Raw genomic sequence first — 22718 nt, 5'->3', positions numbered from 1 at the left:
CATCCATGGAATCTAGTCAAGATTTGCCCCAAGGCAGCAAAATAAGCCCATGGGTGCCAACTTTCTGGGAGTAGGCCTGACAGAAACTTCTCCAAGGCCCATACAGAAGCAGCATACTTTCACAAACACCTTTAACAGACATTCCATGGCTATAAATCTTTTCTCTCCGTTTCTGCCTACTTGTACGTTTCCATGTCCAACAAGCTCACAAACAAGACCAAAAGTGTAAATGGATGAATATAGATCACACATATATGATACTACCCTTTAAAGCTAAACATTTCGTCAACATAAAATTAAATATAATAAAAACAAATAAAACAACAGAGTATCACTGCATGCTCACTAGAGAGTTCATCTATGCTGAGTGCAGAATCAACTCTGGGATCAGTTGTCCCCTTATCCCCATGCCATCCCCAATGGCCTCCATCCTTAGACCTGCAGTATTGCTCTAGTGTCCCAATGGGCTAAATGGACTGACGTGCCTATTTGTTTCACTCACAACATGTTGGAGCATACATACAGTAGCAAAACAAAAATAACTGTCTGGCTCATATATACATTGGCTCATATACACATTGTAATCTTATCTACAAATGGGGACACAGGCTTTAGTGTTCAGCAGAGCTGATAGGCCTGGAGAACTCTGGTTCAGGCTGACACCACAGTACAGAAAAAAAAGCACCTGTGACAAAGTTTTCAAGATTTTTCCTAAAGTAGAGAAGTGGACTTGTGCTCATTTTTGGAGAGCGTAGGGAGACAAGATAGAGAGGGCCATGTATTATGGTTTGGGCATGGGGCAGACCCCTCGTGTCAGAAGGGGGGGTCGAAACATTTCTTATGACACTTTTTCTTAACATCTTTCTCTGTCTTTCTGGTGTGGGAGAAAAAAAAGGAAATGACAGAATTATTCTCTTACCCCAGCCAGATGTTAGCGACTCCGCATCGATTTCATTAGCCTTCTTCTTCGCCACGTCTGCCAGCACCAATTCCCCCTTATCGCGTGCTACATAATGGATGTCCTTTGAAGGTAAAGCAAAATAAGAATTTAATCTAAAATGAATCTGGGCTCCGATGACAATAGTCCGTTTTTTTTTAGCTGTGGAGAAAAAAAATAGATAAAGTAACCTGTTTGAAGTTGACATCAGAAGAGCTGCGGATGAAATGCTTTTTCGAAAACTTTCAGAAATCAGTCCAGTTGTCACCCCTCCCCCCCCCTCCCATCCCAATCTGAACCCCAGGATTTTTATCTTGCCATTTCAAACTCTCTAAGATGTGCGGTTCACCTTTCGAACTGGCCCTCTTTATGGCGCCGGCGGGCCCTACCAGGCTCATTACCAGCTGGAAGCCGGAGAGAAGATGCCACTTTTGTGCGCAGCGTTTCATAGACGCCCTATCTGATGCGCAGCAAAATGGAGCTCATCCTATTTGTCCACTGAGCCGCTTAGTTTGGTTACAAATGTCGCAGAGGTGCGTAAATGCACAGGGGGTCTTCAGTGGCTCGTAAGGGATTGGGATGCAGAGAAAGGGATGGGGCGGAGGTGAGCAGGGCTAGACGTTTATTTAGGGGAAACCTACGGTGGCCCTGAACTGCCAAACACAATGACAAAACAGAAAACACAACGGCAAATTAAAAAACACAATGACAAAACAGAAAACACAATGACAAAACAGAAAACACAACAGCAAACTAAAAAACACAATGACAAAACAGAAAACACAATGACAAAACAGAAAACACAACGGCAAATCAAAAAACACGACAACAAAACGGAAAACACAACGGCAAATAAAAAAAACAGAAAGGTTTATTTAGGGGAAACCTAAAGGCAGAATTTTGTGTAGGTGTCTACGGCTATGCCCGTGAGTGTGCTGTGCTGCACGTGACCACATGTCTGCAGTGTGCTCTTTAGTGCTGGAGTTTCCATGTCTGTACGCCCAGTGATATCCATCAGATGGAAAATGTCTACCCCAAACACATCAGAACAAAAATATTGAATCCTTCATGTGTGGTTGCCATGGGGAAAAAAGAGAGACAGTGTGTGTGTGTGTGTGTGTGTGTGTGTGTGTGTGTGTGTGTGTGTGTGGTTGTATGTGTGTGTTGGGGTGGGGGGGGCTGTGGAGGGGGTAACAGATCGGGTGCAAACTGAATGGGATGAAACCTCAAAGGGGCTGTGCTGTTGAGGAAAAGGACATCGCCGTGACGACCGCCGAGCTCTTGATCCATCTCCGTTCTCTCCACTCCCCCGGCCCCTCCAGTCTGATTTGGGCTCGGGGAGAGAAAGACCCCCCCGGCCCCTCCAGTCTGATTTGGGCTCGGGGAGAGAAAGGCCTTCCGCCTCAGCAACATCACTGAGCTCGGGCCCCGGGGCCCACAGAGGACTCCAGCAGACCCCCGGCTGGGGGGGCCGCCGGACATCTAATACCCACATTGTCACCTTTGTGCTCCCGCAGAAAAGGGGATGATCACAGCTCTGTGGACAGGAGGGTTAGAGTCCAGCATGGAAGTGAACTGGGCTGGGATGGGGAGAAGAGACCAAAGATAAACAGATAGAATAGGTACTAAACCGCTCACATTTAGCGGCAGATTACTGTTTACTCAGCTTTCAACCACTGTGTGTGTGTGTGTGTGTGTCTGATATATGTTGTCTTGCTAATGACAGACGCTCAGAATGAGGCAGCGGAGCCACAGTGGGTTCAAACTGCAAATGAGAGAGGAAGCGAGAGAGAGAGAGAGAGAGAGGAGTGAGAGAGAGAGAGAGAGGGGGAGTAGAGACAGAGAGGGGGGGGGGGAGAGAGAGAAAGAGAGAAGGGGGGAAGACAGCGAAAGAGAAGAAGAAGAGCTCAAGGGAGAGAGACAAAGACCTAAAAAGCCCAGTGCCACAGCAGAGAGCAACAATGAGAGAGAACAAGAGAACAAGTGAGAGAGAGAAAAAGAGAAGGAGAGGGGGGGGAGGAGAGGGCCATGAGATACTGTATTAGCACTGGATTGTGGGACCTGGGATGTTTTATTTCAGCTCAGCAGCGCTAATGCTGCCTGAGCTGAGCTCAGAGAGAAAAAGAGCGAGAGAGAGAGAGAGAGAGGGAGAGAGAAAGAACGAGAGAGAGATCCAGACGACTAAAGAGGGGATAACAATAATTCTGCACATAAACCATCTGATATGACACCTCTTATTCACCGACGCTCAAACACGACACAGGATATGCGCTAATCTTATTTATTTAAGAGCTTTATGGGCTAAAACGCGCAGACTAACTCTGTCGATAAATCTGCCTTTTACCGTTATTTTTGGGCAAGAGGCATATGGAGGCAGATAATAATAAGCCCGGCCGCGATGATGGTGTCTGATATTTATGTTGCCTCTGCGTGGAAGTGGAATTAGCACGGCGCACTGGAGTGGACCAGCGGAGGGGCTGAAGGGGCACTGGAGCGGACCAGCGTTTGGGGAACCTCTGCGCTCACACACACACACACACACACACACACACACACACACACACACACACACACACACACGCATGCACACACACACACGCACACACACACACACACACACGCATGCACATACACACAAGCGCATGCACATACACCGCAGCACACACACACACACACACACACACACACACACACACACACAGTTTCACTCACACAGTTTCTCTCTCACACACTCACAACAACACCTGCAATCACACACACACTCTTTTTCTCTCTCTCTCTCTCTCATGCACTCATGCATTCACTCTCACACACACACACACCATACATCCACATCCACACACCATACATCCACATCCACACACACACACACACACACACACACACACACACACACACACACACACACACACAACAACAGCGAGACCCTTGACAACACACACCTGTAATCCAAGCGCTGTTTGAGCAACACTTTCATCAGATATGTTGCAGAGAGGACTTAGCGCTTTAATAGCGTTAATTACCCGCCTGAGCCCGACAATGGGTCGGACGGCAGAGAGCCGAGTGATCCCATGCTCCACGGCCCTGGCTCAGCCCAAGTCTAATCAGAGATATTAACCAGCGCTCGCTCACTCGCTCGCTCACTCGCTCACTTGTTCCCACGTTTCCCCACGTGCTTCTCCTCTTCACTTTATGCCCGCCTGCCAAATGAGGGCGGAAATATCTAACATACAAGGGCCCATTAAGGAACAAAGCCGGCATCTGAGTCAGTGATCAGAAATTTGATTTAATTAAACATCACATCAAAAAAAAAAAAAAGGGGGGGAAAAAAAAGGGGAAAATCTGTCATAGCTGACAAATGACCTAATTGGATACATTATCAGCTTGCCATCAAAGAGTAATTAGGGCTATAGAATGTCACCATTATGCAAAACACTCCAGCAAACGAGCGACCCCCCCCCCACACACACACACACACACACTATCCTACCACTACTGCCCCCCACCCCACACACACACACACTCACACTATCCTACCACTACTGCCCCCCACCCCCCTTTAACCAGCCCCTCCAATTTCTGACCTGACCAAAGTGCTTCGTTTCACAAAAGCTTTCTTCTGCTTTATTATTTCTTTTCTTTAGCACTCCCATTGTTGGTGTGGAAACAATGGTGATGGGGAGGGAGGAGGGTGCATGTCACACTGAGTGCTTCTCTGCAGGCTGAGGGGGTGAGGAGGGATGGAGGGGGCAGCTCTCATTGGTTTTGTCCACCCGACCCGGCGCGACATTCACTGGGCAACATCAGATGGAACCAAGGGCCCCCATGCCGAGGCCACCCCCCTCCCCCCACTCCTCTCCTGCAGGCAGGTTAATTTAACTTCTGTGGCTAATTAAATGAGTGGGGAGGGGAGGGGAGGGGGTGGTGGAGGGTGGCCGTGAGGTGAAACGCCATTGCTTTTAGCTCGCACTCGCTGCTCTCTTTGTTGTTTCCTACAAACGAGTCAAAAGAAATAAATTATGAAAAAAAGAAGGAAGAGGAAAGTAACTGAGGGTATTCATAATTTCATACTCTCTCCTTTCTCTGCTCTGGTCTTCCTCTCTCTCTCCTTTCTCTGCTCTGGTCTTCCTCTCTCTCTCCTTTCTCTGCTCTGGTCTTCCTCTCTCTCTCATTTCTCTGCTCTGGTCTTCCTCTCTCTCTCATTCTTTCATTTTATTTTATTTTTCATGCGTCTCTTAAGTGACAAAACAGCTTTCTTTCTACTCCCTCGCTCCCTCCCTTCTTCCTCCCTCTCTCTCCCCCCTCTCTGTCCCCCCCCTCTCTCTCCCTTTCTCTTCTATGCTCTTTCAAGGTCTACAGCCTCAGCTCCACCTTTTCAATTGGTGTCCTCAGCAGCAGCACTTAGAGGCGACTGAATCGGAACCAGCACCACCCGAGTGATGTAGGGGAGAGGAGAAGGGTGGGGCTGCTGGTGCTGGTGCTGGAGCTGCTGCTGCTGGTGGTGGTGGTGGGTGGCTGCCCAGCGTGAGCATTAATGGGTAGGGTGTTGGCGGAGCATGGATAGAAAGGAGGGCCCCACGAAAGGGGTCACACACACAGGGGCATTTACAGCGAGCTGAAAGAGCGAGAGAGAGAGAGAGAGAGATAGAGAGAAAGTGGGAGAGAGGGAGGGAGAGAGAGAGAGAAAGAGCCCTGAAAAATAGACTCCACTGTTCCTGCTCCCTCCTCCCAATGAAACACTCAATGGGCCGGTCTCGCCTTGCTACGGTATGGAGACGACAAAAAAATCCAACAACAACAACGACAAAAAAAAAAACACACACAAAGACACACATGGAGTACCTCATGGCTACGAAACAAAAACCTGCTAAACTACTCTGTGGCTGTGAACTGTGGAGAGAAGACCACTGCAGGGTCAAACGACAGACGAGGCGCTCACGGAGAGTGATAATGAACGGATTATAAAAGATACTCACCATAAAAAGGTCTCGCGCCCCAATGTCCACAGCCAGGAGGAAGGCCTTTTCAAACCGCTGGTGCCTGAGACAAACACGACGAGAATGCCAATGTGTGAATGACAACGGAGACGTGCACAACTATCCAGGCTTTCCAGGCAGCCGAGTGAATTTCAAGTGCAGGTTCTGAATTCTATTGGCTTGATCTGATTCACTATCCACAGGTTTCAAATAAAGAGACAGAGAGGGAGGAATAGCTCAAGAGGAACACAGGAACACATACACAACATATAGCTGGGAACATTATTTCAACCAACCTAACACAAAGTCATCCATTTGGTGGATATTACAACGCAGTGTAGACAGTGAGACTCGCTCTTTAATTCGCACTTAAAAAATGTAAACTAAACAAATTGAGAGCACAGAGCCAGTCATATGCATCATCCCACTATGATCACATCTTTCTTTTTCTCTAGGGTTACTAGTGCACTTCTCTGGACACCAGCCAACACTCAACTGTGTCTTTATCGTATTTAATCATCATAAAATGAATGTATATGGAGCAAGACACATCACTGATATCACACGTGGGATAATTTATCTCTTCTTGTGTGTTCCACATGTCATATATTGCTGCTGAGAACTGGAAATATACTCACTTCTAAATCTGGGATTGCAATCCCTGCACTAAACCCCTGTTGCCCGTGTGAAGGTGGGGTCACTTGAGAGGCAGAAGCAGGGGAAGAGGGGGGGGTCTCACCTGAGCAGGTGTTGGAAAAAGCGACGGGCATATCTGCTGATGGGCTCCCTGAACTCCAGAACCACTGTGTCGGACATTGGCCGAGACGGAGCGTAGAACACACCCAGAGCGGCCTCCAGGTGGGCTGCACGCGGAGACACACACACACACACACACACACACATACACACAGGTGAACATGGCATCAAATCCCTTACAAACATGCAGAATTAAACATTTAAACAATACAGCGGTATCAACTGTGTCACCTATCAATATTGGGTTAAACTTCAGTAAACAAAGAAAACATACCTCTATAATCAAATCAAATGAGTAATCTGAAAAACCTTTCTCTGGAGCCAATGAATTAACTTTACAAAAACTGGAGTAAGAAAGTACAGCTTTGTGGCAGACCGTTCAAGTATAAAAGCCTGATACTGGTAGTACTATATATAGAGCTGACACATGGGCTCTCACACAGACGGTCCTGACACAGAGGTCTATTCTAGTGGCCTGAAGCAGATAGGGCATCACTGGTGCAGCTGAGCCAGGAGTTTGATTAGTTTTGCACATGTTTCTCTGAACAATTACCACTCACAATTATGTGAAATCACTCAACCAAACAGCGGTCGTAATTTGTTTGATTTGATTTGACAGGCTCTTTTCTGTTAACATAATGTGACTACAGCGCTATCGGACATAAAACAAAGCACAGCGGACAGCTGATATGGAGTGGCCCCCACACCCCCGAGGAGAGGGCTGGGAGGATGAGGATGAGGAGGAGTGGGAGAGTGGAGATGAAGAGGATGGGACGAGGGGCTGTCGATCTCTCTCTCACCCTCGCGCTCGGCGTCCAGCGGCAGCCGCAGCAGGTGCTCGGTGACGGCACTCAGGGCACGGTAGCACTCGCCGCCCGCCACACCCCAGTCCAGCGCTGCCAGGATGCCCAGCGCCTCGTCCACCTGTCCGTGCCGCAGCCGCTGCTGAACCAGCTCCACCGGACCCAGCTGACCGCTCGTCAGTGCGCCTGCAGGGACAGGATGACAACCAGATTATCACGGGAAAAAACATTCCCCGATCCCTCCCTCGTTTGCTTTGGTGACACAAACAATCCACAGTCAAAATAATCAATTTCATGCACAAAGATATATATAAATTCTAAATATATATACATATTATAAACCAATTTACTACAGCAAACATCATACATTACTTGGACATATAATATTAATGGTATCCTCCTGTAATATATATGTCATGGATGGATGGATGTGACTGTTTATACCATGACCTTCTGTGGAACAAAAAGGAAAACATGTTTCCTGGTTGAGAGCACTTTCACACACTGTTTTTTTTCATAGGCAGGTAACACTATCATTGGAAGCCATAAAATGCATTTCTCTCTCTCTCTCTCTCCAACTGGTTTCTGTGCTCACAGCTATCTTATGCTAATGGTCACTTGCCCTCCAAACTCAAGCCAATTAGGCCCCACACATTCCTCGTCCACTTGGCGGGCACCAAGCTGTCTCCGTCCGCTCCCACTGAGACGGTCATCATCCGCCCTGGGCCCTGTAGGTCAGCCGCCTCGCTGATAGCCCTCCTCTCAGCTCCCGTCAGTGCAGAGGGCTATCAGCTAGACGTCATGTGGACGCACTTTCCCCCACACACAGATAGTGAAGGAGAACGTGAAAGGGTTCTCTGGGCAGGGTCAGGCATCGGGGGTAAGTAACTGGCAGAAGATCTTTAAAGGCACTGCACGGCGCCAGATTGGCATCGACGGCCGCATCGATCAGCTCGCTCTGCTTGACAGCATCCTTGCGCTGCAGGCTAAAAGCGCTGGGCTAGAATATACATGGAGTGTCAACAAGGCAGTTGTGGCGTCCATACCATGCACAGAGTATATATATATGTAAACATGGGAGAAAGGCGTGCGATGTCTGGATGAGAAGGCACATGTGATGCCTAGCATATATGAGAGAGAGCATGTTTTCCACAAAACTTGCATAATAATTTGAAAGGTTCTTTGTTTTCCTCGGTTGCTTGTGTTGTTTTGGCTTTTCACGCAAAGTTCACAGAAAGGCCAGCTGACATGTGATATAGCTAACTGGACACGTTTTCTGTTTCTCTCATATTCTTTTTCTCCTCTGTGTGGTCAAATCTCCTGTCAGCCTTCCTCTTCACCCTCGTGTGAGACCCTTCACCTGACACCTGCTGTCTCCCCACCAACCCCATTATTCTCTTTGTTTATTCCCCACCCACACGTGCCAATCAAAAAAAACTAAATTGAATGTCCGCACACTTGCTCCCGTTTTGCTTTATCTTTTATTTCACCAAGTGAACGTTTTCGAGCTACACGCTCTTCATCAGACTCACCACCCACACGTGCTCCCATACCCATCATCTTCCCCCTTCCTCAATTCCTCTCCATCATCTTTAATTCCGTTCAATTGATAGATAGATAGATAGATAGATACTTTTATTGATCCCCAAGGGGAAATTCAATTGTCACCTTTCCTCTCTCACACTTTTCCTCCGCCCCTCTCTCTCTCTCTCTCTCTCTCTCTCTCTCTCTCTCTCTCTCTCTCTCTCTCTCTCTCTCTCTCTCTCTCTCTCTCTCTCTCTCTCTCTTTGCCGCACGGGGTTTCCGTGACTGTGGCAGACGGCAGTCCGGACCGAGGGCCTGTGATCACAATGAGCAGTAATCACCCGCGGCAGCCGACACCTCCACTGCCGGTACAAGCACAAAAAGAGTGGACTTAATTATTCAGCAGTCCGCTAATCCGCCGGTATTGAATCACTGGCGGCAGAAAGGCAGAATCAATCGGAGCGCCGCTTAACCTTGTCCATTCCTCAACAGGAGCTAAAGCCAGTGAGCTCTCTTCACAAACCGGCCAAAACAAAAGGGGCACGCGCAACTGTCATAATGAAGATCACACACTCACAGTGGCGGACACACATACACACGCACGCACGCACACACACACACACACACACACACACACACACACACACACACAAACACAAACACACAGGCTCTGAATCCTGTCCGCCAGAGCAACCCAGTTTGACAGGGCGTTATTGTTTTTGACCCCCATGATCCTCCCCTCTCTGCTGGTAATTCCACAGGAGAGCCCTGGGTATGTGGCCTCAGCCTAATCTGATACGGGCGGCACCCAGGAGGGTGACCCTGGCCAGGTACGCGTGTCCTCCATCAGCGACGGCGTCACGTGTGAGTGTGGAGAGTGTTTCTTTCTTTGGACAGCCACCATATTGTCTAATTGATTTAGAGGAAAATGGTGAGTGAGGGGTGGGGAGTGGGGTGGGGAGATGGGTGCGCCCAATTAAAATTACAAGCAGGCAATTAGCAGACGGCCCAGCCTAAATCCTCTAAAGAGCCCGCTAATGTGGCGAACGCATCAGCTGAGCTTCCCATGGATGGGGTGGGGAAGAGAAAGAAGAAGAAACATTTCAGCCGTGCGTCACCGTCTGTTCCTGGCTAAGTCTCTTTGGAGACGGAAAAGCAGCATACGCGCAGAGAGAGAGAGAGAGAGAGAGAGAGAGAGAGAGAGAGAGAGAGAGAGAGAGAGAGAGAGAGAGAGAGAGAGAGAGAGAGGGGCGGATTATCCACAGGAAAAAAATCCCCCCGTTTGCTTTTGGTGACACAAACAAACACAAGGTGCAAAAAATCACGCTCAGGACTCCTCGACGTCCTGCAGAGAGCAGCGACTTACGCACAATCCATGAGTTGGGGGGAGATAACTCATGACAGAAAGTGTAAGAACAGCGCTGACAAAAACAGGAAGTCAAAATCAAAATAAAATGTGCTTGTGTCAGGGTGGGCATGACATTTCAGAGCCTGATAAGCAAACCAATGGGAAAACTGACAATCAGAAGGTAATTATAATATACTGTACTTCCAGAGATAACAGGCAGGGGGACAATCAAACTGCAGTGATATATGCAAGCTTTCATGACAAGGACCAGGTTAATGTGTCCCTATCCAGCTCCAGAAAAGTCCTTTGAGGAGAGGGAATGCCCACTTATTTCAAAGCTTTAATAAAATAACAGAACCAGACAGTCTGACAGTTGTTAGACTGCATGAATACAGAAAATCAAGAAGGTATCAAGGTTAGAAGTGTGGAGAGTGTGCTCCTAAGAGCTTGACTGTGCAGCAGTGTCATCACTGTTGGAGTTGTCAGTCCCACCTGTGCCTCTGCACCCCAGGTGTGTGCTTCTACACTCTGAGTAAACAACAACGACGATGACAACAACCAATAAACAAAAAATAAACAGGACACCATTTGGCTTTAGGGGCCCAAACTGTTTTGAACACACACTGTTTCCCGCTTGGAAGACTACGGTGAAATATTAAGGAATATTCCGACACGCTCATGAGTCGTATCACACACGCTCGGAATAAGAGGAACGTTCTGCACCAAATTAAGCAATTTAGATGATTTTCCAGTCCCATTGGCCTAATGTCGGTGGAAAAAAATGTGGCAGTGAAGACAACAGCAGCTAACATGACGCAACTGTCACAACGAAATATTATAACGCTGTGCTAAATTTGTTTTTGCTTTGATTTCAATGTGCAAATTAGTCCTCCTTTCCTCTCCCCTCTTGTGCTCTCTCTCCCTCTCTCTCTCCCTCTCTGTCCCCCTCTCCCTCTCTCTCTCCCTCTTTCTCTCCCTCTTTCTCTCCCTCTTTCTCTCTGCCTTCTCCTAGCGTGGAACCCAGCTGCCCTTCAATATCCCGTCTGCAAACCAGAGCAACTCCAGCAAACGTGTGCCCAGATGAGATAACTGGAGAGGTGGCGGGGAAAAAAAAGGCATCACGAGAGAGGGAGAGAGAGAGAGAGAGAGAAAGAGAGAGAGAGGAAGAGAGAGGGGAGAAAAAGAGGCTTCTTCTGGAAAGCTGGAGGCGTGCCAAGGCTTTCTTCCTCCGCTGCTTCTAGCTCACTCTATCATGTAGCGGCCTTAATGAAATGAGTCAATAAATAAAGGAGCTAGCGAAACAAGCAGGCAGACAAACAAACAAACAAACCCAAACGCGCCGCACACCCGTCCCCCTGAATTACCCGTTAACACAGAGATGCACGTTTTCTTTTTTCCTTTCTGTTTTTTTTTCACTTTCTTCATCAAAACCCTGGCACATGATCAGAGGAGAAAGGGGACTATTGTCGTCCTACTGCCTCCCTCCCTTCTCCAATTATTCCTCTCTCTCTCTCTCTTTCTCTTCTCTCTCTCCTTCTTCTCCTTCAAACTTCAGTTGAGCTGCAATGTGTCACATCTTCCTCCAAAGTCACAATTAAACAAGGCTGGCTTGGCAGGTTTTGATTGGCAAACTTTATCTGAGTCCCCCCCGAGGGACGCGCGGCCACTGTAAATGATTTATCGGCAAAAATACATCCCACAATTCTCCTGGAGGTTCTGGCCTCAGGGCAATTATTGAGTGACCTCTACAATTGAGGCTCCTCCCTCTGTGTGACTGCCAATTTAAACTGAACGCGGTGTGTGTGTGTGTGTGTGTGTGTGTGTGTGTGTGTGTGTGTGTGTGTATGTGTGTGTGACCGTGTGTGTGAGGTATCATTTATCATAGGTGTACGTCAGAGTCCCAGGTACTGAAAATGAACTAATTAGTTGAGGTATTAAAGGGGGACTGTTAATCGGTGGCTGCAGTGTTGGTTTGGTGAGCTGGCACCTCCAGAGCAAGCAGTCAGTGGAGGGGAACTGCAGAGGAGCTAAATGAACCGTCCACACCAGCAGCACACACACCAGCGCCCACTACTCCTGGGAGCCTTCTGGTCAAGCTGAGCCCATCCTGGTAGCACAGCCCCTTCTCCCTCTCTCTCTTATTTTCTCTCTCAGTTGCCTTTTCCGTCCCTCTTTCTCTCTCTCTCTCTCATTTCTCTCACTTTACTGCTCGTGTCCAATGTCAATCTATTTCTTGCCATCTCTCTGTCCTCCTCATCTGTCAAACAGCTGCTCGCTTCCCTTTGTTCTCTGCACTTCACCCTTTTCCTCCTGGCTTGCTTGCCCATGTGCACACACATACATGCACACACACACACACACAAACTGACTTGTACACGCACACACACACTAGACACACACACACACACACACACACAGACACACACACACACACACAGAAAACACACACACACACACACACACACACACACAGATCCCTACCAGTACCTACACACACACACACACACCCCCTACCAGTACCTACACACACACACACACACACACACACACACACACACCACACACACACACACACCCCTACCAGTACCTACACACACACACACACACACACACACAGATCCCTACCAGTACCTACACACACACACACACACACACACACACACACACACCCCTACCAGTCCTACACACACACACACACACACACACACACACACACACACACACACACACCCCTACCAGAACCTACACACACACACACACACTCACCCAGCTTCAGCCTCAGTGCAGCCACGGGTCCTCCATGGAAGCTGAGCAGCAGCAGGTCATGGACCTCCAGCCCCCCGTCCCCCGCCGCCTGACTGCCCCACTGGGCGGCAGCCCACTGCAGCCCCACCAGACCCCCGGGGCCCTCAGGTGGCGGCACAGCTGGAGGCTTGGGCCCGGGGACCGGCAGGGCTGCTCCTCGTCCAGCAGCCGCAGGGGTAGGGGCGCCAGGCCCAGGTCGAAGCACTGCAGCTCGCCCTGGCCTCCCCCAACCACCAGGAGGGCCCCCGCCGGGTGCCAGGCGCACAGGCTGGGCAGCATGGGGCAGTGGACACGCAGCGAGAGCCTGGCGCGGCCCCAGTCGCGCAGCACCAGCGACGAGTCGCTCAGGCCCAGCAGGAGGCGGCTCTCGGAGGGGTCACGTGCGCAGCTGATTGGTCCGGGAGGGGAGGGTCAGCCGCTGGACGGACAGGCGCTGCAGGCGGCCACGGGCGCTCTCGTAAGTGGCGCTCAGGGCCGTGACCGCGGTGACTGAGGCGTCAGGTCCCGAGGGGGCCTCCGCGGGCACCTCAACCGTCAGCAGCTGGTACGGCTGAGTCAGGCTGAAGCTGCAGTCCAGTGGGTCGCCCTGGGTACGCACACAGCTCAGCACCTGCACACAGAGAGAGACAGGGGGAGAGGAGGAGGAGGAGGAGGAGGAGGAGGAGGAGGAGAGAGAGAGAGAGAGAGAGAGCGAGAGAGTAACAGTCAATGGGGAACATAAAATAAATATAGACAAAAAATACATGTGGGACTAAAAAGAGAAAAAATCCAGGACTTCAGAGGGGAAGGGGGGTATGAGAGAAGTGAGAGAAAATGAAAAGAAAGTGGGGAAAAAAAAGAAAGTAAGCTCAAGTGTAGGTAACACATCTGTACAAACAGGGCTAATACAATAGTGTTATAAAGATTCTGTCTATAAACAGCACCTTCAGATCATCCCTCTCACCCACTCCCCATCTCCTGGTCTAATAAATCAAACAGAATCACAAATGCCCTATTGATCAGGCTGCCATGTATATGACATTTTTAAATATCACTTGACGAGACATTTATACATTCTTTCCTCCTGTCGATGGCCGATCGATACAGGGTGAAAACCTGCTCCCGCTTGGGGATACAGTTGTGTGTGAGGGAGGCCGTGACAGGACGCGCTGACCATGGCCGTGGTGGCGAGGCTCGTGGCCGGCCCAGCGTGTAAGACACGTGTAAAGTTAATATTCAGCGTGTGTGCTACATCACTTGCGCAAACAGGGGCACTGTGACAAAAGATATCGCCGCCATGCGGCACCGCTACAATGAGGCATTCTGTAAATTTGTTTGGAGATTTAACCTCTACACACACAGGCTTAAAAAGTCCCTATCGGAAAAAAGCATTCAGGGCTTTTTTTTTTTTGTCCCCCCCTTTTCTCGCAGTTGCCTGCAGTAATGAGTGTGGTTCATTTCGCCGTGTAGACAGAACGGGGGGATCGGGGCTGGCTGGCGCAAAGCTGGGTTTTGTCGGCGAGTGCCAAAAAGGGAGTTAAGCAGGTTGCCTATGGTCTATGTGAGGAAGCAGATGATTTTTTTTTTCCCATAATCCCCAGGGCCGGCTCCTGCTGCTCCCCAGGGGGGCGGCGGAGGGAGAGAGGGAGGGAGGGAGGAGGTGGGGGGAGGGATGGGAAAGGGGAGAGGAGGGGAGGAGGTGCTGACAGCACAGAGGAGAGATCCGGATCGCTGCCAGCTCTCCACAGTGGCGGGGCCCGCTGAGCCACACCTGCCCCAGCCACGGGCCCCGTCCTCTGGGCTTCAGCCGCAGCTGGCCTGGGCCTTGGCACCAGCAGCCCCCGCCGACCCCGGCGCACGCTCTCCACGGCCACAGCCACGGCCGCCGGGAGAGGCCAGTTGGATGGCCACAACCCAGGCTCTCTGCTGGGCTTATCCCACTGAGGAGTGGGACTCTCACTTCAGCAGGGCAGGACAACACACACACACACACACACACACACACACACACACACAGAACTTTCACACAGCCTCAGCGTCACACACACCAACAACCAAAATAACCACAAAAAATACAGACAGCAAAAATGATAACAAAAACAAACAAACAAAAAAAAAACACAACAAAAAAGGTAACCGTGGCAGCCGTTCGTTAGCTGGCGTCTGTCGCAGCACTGTGGGCCATTTTGGGGGTGCCCACCTCTCATCCACCCCCCCCCCTCCCCCAGCCCTCGTTGAAAAGCGCTTTAACATCTTCACAGGGTGATCCTTCTTAAGACCTGCATTGAGAGACGCCTCAAATCCCCACAGCTGTTCCTGAAACAATGAGAGATTCAATTTCACAAAGTGAGCCCAAGACAAACGGCATCTCCACGCACCTCCAGAGCTCAAACGCAGCCAGGGAGAGAGAGAGAGGGAGAGAGAGAGGGAGGGAGAGGGAGAAAGAGAGAGCAAAAGAGAGAAGGAGAGGGAGAGAGAGAGGGAGGGAGAGGGAGAAAGGGAGAAAGAGAGAGAGAGAGAGAAAGAGAGGGAGAGAGAGAGGGAGGTAACAGCGGTAAGTAGGTCTTTCCTAGTTATTGGTTTCAGTGACTGGTCAAAACTATTCTCCCCTATTCTTCTCTGAACTCTCTCCTTTTTTCTTCGGGAGGCATGAAAGATAAACCCAGCATCGTCCAGCTGAGTGCCAGCCCTTGTTCACAGCAGTGCCCTTTTTGAGCCAATTTTCCAGCCCACGGAGCAGAGAGAGAGAGAGAAAGAGAGAGAAGGAGAGAGAGAAAGAGAAGGAGTAAGAGAGTGGGGGAGGAAAAGGAAGAGAGGAGAGAGATAAACGAGGAGAGGGTGGTGACTCCTGAATAAGTTTTTTGGTCTCCAGATTGGGGCGCAGATGCGGCTAGCAGCAATCCCGTTGCCTCTGCACAGATACTTGTCAGCCTGGTGTGCCATGAAATCCTCCACTGGCTCCTGCACATACTGCCCTTATGCACGACGGAGAGAGAGAGAGACAGAGAGAGAGAGAGAGAGAGAGAGAGAGAGATGGAGGGGGAGATGGCCTACAGACCACAGGCTTACCCCCCCCCACCCCACTTCTAACCCAGTTAGGAAATACAGCAACAACAAGAGATTTTGAACTTCTTTGAAGTTGTGATTTGTTGTAATTACACTTTTTTTTTTCTTTTATCTTCGTGAATGTAAATTCATCAAGATGTTAAGCTAAAGTGATAATATGAAATGCTAATAAATATCTTTAGTCTTTTGCAAATGTGGTTATTGAAGTATAATGAGCAAGGCGTTTTCCTACAGTGCTCATTTGTGTTGTAAAATGTGTCTGAAAATGTCTCCGCAGTCGCACGACTGGCATCATAAACATACACAGACAACCAAGGGGGATAAGTGTTAGAAGATAGATAACAGGATACGCACACACACACAAAACACACACATATATACACATAAGAGTGAAATTATAAACACACATGCACACAAACAGACAGACATAAAACAACAACAGCAACAATAACAACATTAAGTTGGAAAAATATGTGCATCTGTTTGCTTTTTTCCATTAAGATTATTAAATTCCAGCAAGAGGGAATCGTTAAAAATGTTAAACTGCTGCATAAACCGGCACACATACCAGTACATATTTTTTTCTTCCAGCGTGCCTTGGCTCTTCTTATCAGTGAGGGGTAAGAATTAAGACCACATAGGGAAATAAATCAGACTTTTAAATGCCAGAGACTTAAGTAGAAAATTGGCTTAGCATGCAGATAGCAAACTTAACAAAAGGAACATATATATGAGCTTGAAGTGATTGAAGTCCCAGCCTTTCTGATGAGCAAAGTGTTTGATTTGCTCCATGGGTCTTACATAAACTGCTAGCTTAATTTCACACTGCGGATCTGAAAATGACAACAAACACTTTAATTAGAAACGATGCAGGCAAGGAGACTTTAATGTTCTTTAAGCAGAGAAGGGGGGAGAAAATGAAAAAAAAAAAAAAAAAATAGGTGAAGGACTAAGATAAATCCAGTGCGGGTTCCAAACCGTCTGAACCGCCCGGCATCCTTGCTTGCTTGCCTGTTTATTTATTTCTTTCCAACCCCCCCTCCCCCCTTCCCCCTGCAGCCCTCCGCGTTTGTTTTCATTATGTGCATATGCAATTGGTAACGCTTCGCTTTCACTCCTTCTCCATAGCCTCCCTCCCTCCTCTCGCTCTCGTCTTTGCCTCGACTCTTATTTCTTTGCACCTACCACCCACCCCCCACCACCACCCCTCCACGCTCCTGAATATTTTGCATGTGTTTAAGAGACGCCATGCTATCATTTCTTAAGCTGCGCAACTCGGAAAATTTGGGATCGTCTGCTGCGTGCGACATTCCCGCTTCTTTACCAGAGCGGAGGGGTGGCGTCGGATTGAAGGGGAGTGGCGGGGGTGGGTGGTTGGGGTACCAGTGGGTTTGTGGGGTGGCATGGCAGCCATGCTGCCAGTGCACTGTGCCCAAATCACGGCTTAGTTCCCCATCTTTACCAACAAATAAATAAATAAACTGAATGGAATGAAATTGAAACGCCACCCCTGAGATGTCTAAGGCTATGCTACTGTAGGCTACTACTGAAGCTCTATGGCAGCGTGGAGAGGGGAAGGACTGTGACTGCTGTAGGAGAAGACACCAGCAGCATTATGCTTCCTTGACGTCTGCTGCCGTGGAACTCCTGGGAGATCAAAGTCCGCTAGTGTCTAGTCCGTTAAGAGAAAACTCTCTTATGCTTCCCAAAATAACATCATCTCTGTTACCTAAGCTGGAGTCAAGATGACATATATAGCGGAACCGCTGCGTGTGCAGTGCTGAAAAAGCCATGGCGTTGCACAAATGGAACTAAAGTTGACACGTGACAACAAAAGGCAGAGAGCATGAGTAAAAAATGCAGAGAACACGACTAACAACAAGAACAGGAGGTGAGAGAAGAAGGCAGATAAACAGTGGAGGGGGCGAGACTGGCCTAGCCCCTGATCACTCAAGCATCACTGCAGCATCATCAAAGCCCTTTCCATTATTTAGGAGGTTATGCCCTATTTATTAACTGACCAGTGTGTGTTTACATTTCAGCCCAGTGCTCACTACCCCGCCCCACACACACACACCCCATGTGTGATGGACCTGGCTCTCACCTTGAGGCCCGCGGGGTCAGAGCAGCTGAGCAGAACCAGGTTGGCCCTGTCGGCCTCGCTGGGGAGTGGAGACCAAGGCCGGGCCTCCTCATCGTTAGGCGCCGGCCACCAGCACACGGCCACGTCCTGCGAGCGACTCAGCCCCACACGCCGGCCCAGGCGCCGACCCGCTCCACTGGGCAGCACCACGCCAAAACCTTAAAGGGTGTTGGGGTATGGTGTAGGGGCGGAGAGATGAGACATGTAAAATTAAAGAACGAAAACAACAAACAAAACAAAACAAGGGCAAGACGATCAACATACACAAGTGCAGGCTAGGAGGGATCAGACCGTGCCCCGCCATGGTGCCCATGAGGTGGGTGTCCAGCTTGGCACAAGAGAAAGACAGAGGGAGGGAGGGAGAGAGAGAGAGAGAGAGAGAGAGAGAGAGAGAGAGAGAGAGAGAGAGAGAAAGAGGGTGAGAGATAAGAGACTTTCTTTCGATTATATAGCGGGGTGTTGCTTTAGTAATAAGGTTTCACGTGTCACTTTTGGGGCATTCAGGGTTTCAGGCTCCCCCTTTTTCAGATAATTCATTTCAATAACCATGTTTGTTCGGCATTTTTTTCTGGTGGCGGGAGGTTGTTTGCCCGCAAATACAGACACGCTCCTACGCACTAAGGGCTGCGGACTGCTCCTGTAATGAGATCTCAAGGTGCCCGTACAGTTCATCGGGAGAACGGGGCCGTCCAATAACCACCACAACACTAAACAAGACGCATTGTACGTGGGGGAGGGGGGGTGGAGGGGGGGCACAGATAAAACCCCCGACGCAAATGAATGCAGCCTTCCAACTTGAAGGTCCTCTGCTATGACCCCGGTCTTTTATGTGGGGACCACGGAGCTTATTTGCTTTTCTGTAACAAGAGCGATTTCCATACCGCCTTTTATGGCGCTGGGGTTTATCTGCGCCAGTCACAACACAATGGCGTCTTCCCCACGTGTCAACAGCTCTATCTCGCCATTCCCAGACTCGCGGCTGCCTCGACCCGCCGCCATGTTGGAGATGGGAGGAAAGTGCAGGCATGAGCGAGGGAATGGGGGTGGGGGTGGGGGTGGCGGGATTCGGGTGGGGAAATAGTGGGTGTCTCGGTGCTGAAAGATCATTTGGCTTTGTGATGGCTGTTTAAAGGCACCAGAGATATAGAGAGAGGGAGAGAGAGGAGGGAGTGAGAGGAGCTAGGTTTAGATTTCCCCCACCCACATTTCACAGCAATGAGACGGACCAAAATCGCCCCAAAAATATATCAAGAGACGCCAAAAAAAAACACACACACACACACACCACACAGAGGAGGGGGAGAACACATATCTTCTTTTACTCTCCTCCTCTTCCCAAACACACACACACACAAACACACACACACACACACACTCCCCGTCCCCTCCCCTCCAACTTGCCATCTTGCTGGCGTTTGCTGGTCAGCAATAATCAAACTGCTTTCTGGGGGATTAGACTCAAAGCTTAGCCTACTGGACCAAACACTGGGAGAGGCCAGGGGGGTCCCCTTATCAGCCGTGGGCTTCTGGATCCAGGCGCACTACAGGAGAGATTGCTTTCATATTCCCGTCTGTGCCGCAACAAAGGCCGACAGTAATGCTATAACGCCACGGAGCAATGGGTGTTAAGGGCCCGATGCATTTATGTATTGTATTTAGCACATAATCAGACTCATCCAAATTGTGATCTCACCACTTGGCTCTGGCCATTAAAATGGGGTTAATGCTTTCAGGGGATGGAATAAAGCCTCTTCCCTCCATTTTTAAAAAAAATATGTGGACCAAATTTTTTGGGGGTGGTGTGGGGATATATAATTATATAAATGAATAAAAGAATGCGCGGCGTGAGAAGGAAGAAAAACAGAAGGAAGAAAAGATCACCCTGTTTTTTTTGTTTTTTTCCTTCTGCCCCAAAAGTGGGGTAGAGGGTCGAACTTGACCCTGCCCCCAACCCCCCCCCCAACCTTTGCGTCTCCTCGGCAGAGGCATAAGCTGGGTGAACATCACAGAGTGAAAGAAATCCATGCAATTATAGAGCTACCCCCTCACCCCATCAACGCAGATCCTCCTTTTGGCTTAGAACAGGCGTCCTCCAAAAACCCCACTGTCTGCCCGCTGTCTGTCTGTCTGTCTGTCTGTCTGTCTGTCTGTCTGTCTGTCTGTCTGTCTGTGTCTGTCTGTCTGTCTGTCTGTCTGTCTGTCTTTCTGTCTGCCCGCCTGTCTGTCTGTCTGTCTGTCTGTCTGTCTGTCTGTCTGTCTGCCTCTGGCTCCTTCTTTATACCACACATCTATCACAATCTAGCAAGTGGACACAGAGAATATGAGCCACACTGAATTTATATTTCTATGCACTCGTTTTAGTCCAGCACTTCTATGGAAACGGCACCGATAGCAATGTGAATGGGCCATTTATCTGCACGTCTGCATGCAAGCTCTGTTCAGGGCGAGAAGAAAGATGTTCACCTATCTGATGGGAAGAGTTTACTTCTGGGGGGAAAGGGTTGAGGATCAAATATGGCTGCCGGCTGGATCCGATTCTTCGAGAATATCAGATATTCAGACGTATTCCCTTATTTATGATTTTATCGCTGCTACATTATTAATGTAATCGTTTACTGTGTCAATCAGCCTAACATTGACTACTAGAACATGATATGCTAGGTAATTAAACTCTAGAGCTCTGTGTTTTTGTGAAATGGGTGAGTTTTTGCTGTTGTTTAGCTCATTGTGTCTCCCATGAATTCTCTTTACGCTTCGAAGACCGTATCTATCAAATCTCAGGACGGCATTAACACACTGGGTCAATCAGCGTGCTCTTAAAAATTAAACACTGTGTAACTGTGGCCTAGAGAATGACAATAGCCTTATCCTCAGAAGCCTATATGGTGCCATGAAGTCAATGTGGATTCCGTACAAGTATTTATGATAGAGGGTGTTATTTGACACTGTGAGGAGATCTAAACTTTAAAGGGGGGCTTTCACAAACTCCAAAGCCACTAAAAAACAGTTAAGAGATTTCGACACTTTTTTCCCGACAGACAAACAGATCATTTGTGGTTATTTACTGACCAGTCCTGCTGCCCCAAGGTGGCCCCCAGGGTGTACAGATGGAGGAGAGGATGCTGGGTAATTGCTGCTGTGTCATTCCCCTGTGGTGAGGCGGGGAAGGTAAGCCCGCTCCTAATCACCACAAAAAGCCAAACAACTAGAGGCACCCCCTGGGTCCTTAAGTGGCTTTAATTGAGTCACCACATATCCCCTATCCACCTATCCTGACCAACAGGTTGTGTGTCTGTGTGTGTGTGTGTGTGTGTGTGTGTGTGTGTGTGTGTGTGTGTGTGTGTGTATTGAGGGGAGGCATGGTAACAGTTTGTGTGAGTTTGAAGTGGCAGGCGAGTGGGGGGTTGTGGGTTGTTCTCACCTTAATCTCTGATGGAGAGAGCTTGTCCACGCGTCGACTGGACTCAGGGGAACCCTGGGTCTTCTTGGCCATGTGAACCAGGCACACCTGGTTCTTTTCCACAAAGGTGAGCAAAAAAAGCTTGTCCGTGATGACAGCTGAAGGACGAGAATAACCAACAAAATAATCTCTTGAATAAAAATGATTAAGAAAGACAGACATAACATAAAACAAGCACGAACCGATTCAATACATTTTTAAAAAAAGACAACCTTGATAAAGACTGTTTGCAGAAACATCGGTCTTGAATAAATAACTTCAAAAGAGATCAGAGTGTACGGCTACCCTGTCCTTATTCGTAAAAACATAAGACAGAAAAATTACAGAAATCAGTCATCAGTCCTCAAGTGCCCCTAGAAGTGGGTAATTTTACCCACAACACCCAGGACTGGCACAGGGGTCCCGACGCTGAACACACCTCAGAAAAAGAGAACGTTTACCAGGAATACAGTCTCCAGCCTGGGGGGGCTGTGGCGCTTTCATGCCAAAGAGAGAAAATTGCACTTGATCCAACTAAACTGTTCACAAGCCCGGTGAATGGTGATTAGCAATTAAGCCCACCATCCTTGCAAAAAATAATAATAATCTGTTTATGAAACCAATTAAACAGGGAGAAAAAAAATAATACAAACCACTCAGATCGCTACTGCAGTAGCTGGAGAGAATACTTCACCCCCCCCCAAAAAAAAAGAATGACTCAACCGCAATTAGAAATGGAATATGGAGCATTTGTAGCGTAATTATGTATCAAAACAAGCAGCTGTGTGGGGAAACTCATTATTTAATATGCACGTTTATTTTTACTGCCGAGCGATGCTCGAGAACACTGTGGATGACTACTTCATATATCAGTTGTTCAACAGACATTTTTGGAATTGTTGGAATTGTTCAGACTTTGTTTGAATATTTTGTTATTTTGTA

The 22718-nt window shown here is 48.8% G+C and overlaps 1 protein-coding gene across 1 annotated transcript in view; it reads right to left on the bottom strand.

Annotated features, from left to right (window-relative positions):
* LOC125311539 (WD repeat containing planar cell polarity effector) overlaps window positions 1-22718 on the bottom strand; it is a 66612-nt gene that overhangs the window by 8177 nt on the left and 35717 nt on the right. Inside the window, 9 exon segments of the mRNA XM_048269705.1 lie at window positions 920-1022; window positions 5914-5977; window positions 6653-6776; window positions 7470-7658; window positions 13111-13245; window positions 13248-13545; window positions 13547-13759; window positions 18299-18473; window positions 21739-21895. Coding sequence (XP_048125662.1) covers window positions 920-1022; window positions 5914-5977; window positions 6653-6776; window positions 7470-7658; window positions 13111-13245; window positions 13248-13545; window positions 13547-13759; window positions 18299-18473; window positions 21739-21895 — 1458 coding nt within the window.

The sequence above is a fragment of the Alosa alosa genome, chromosome 18 (assembly GCF_017589495.1).
Source record: "Alosa alosa isolate M-15738 ecotype Scorff River chromosome 18, AALO_Geno_1.1, whole genome shotgun sequence".
NCBI classification, from domain to species: Eukaryota; Metazoa; Chordata; class Actinopteri; order Clupeiformes; family Clupeidae; genus Alosa; species Alosa alosa.
This window is presented reverse-complemented; position numbering and strand designations above follow the sequence as displayed.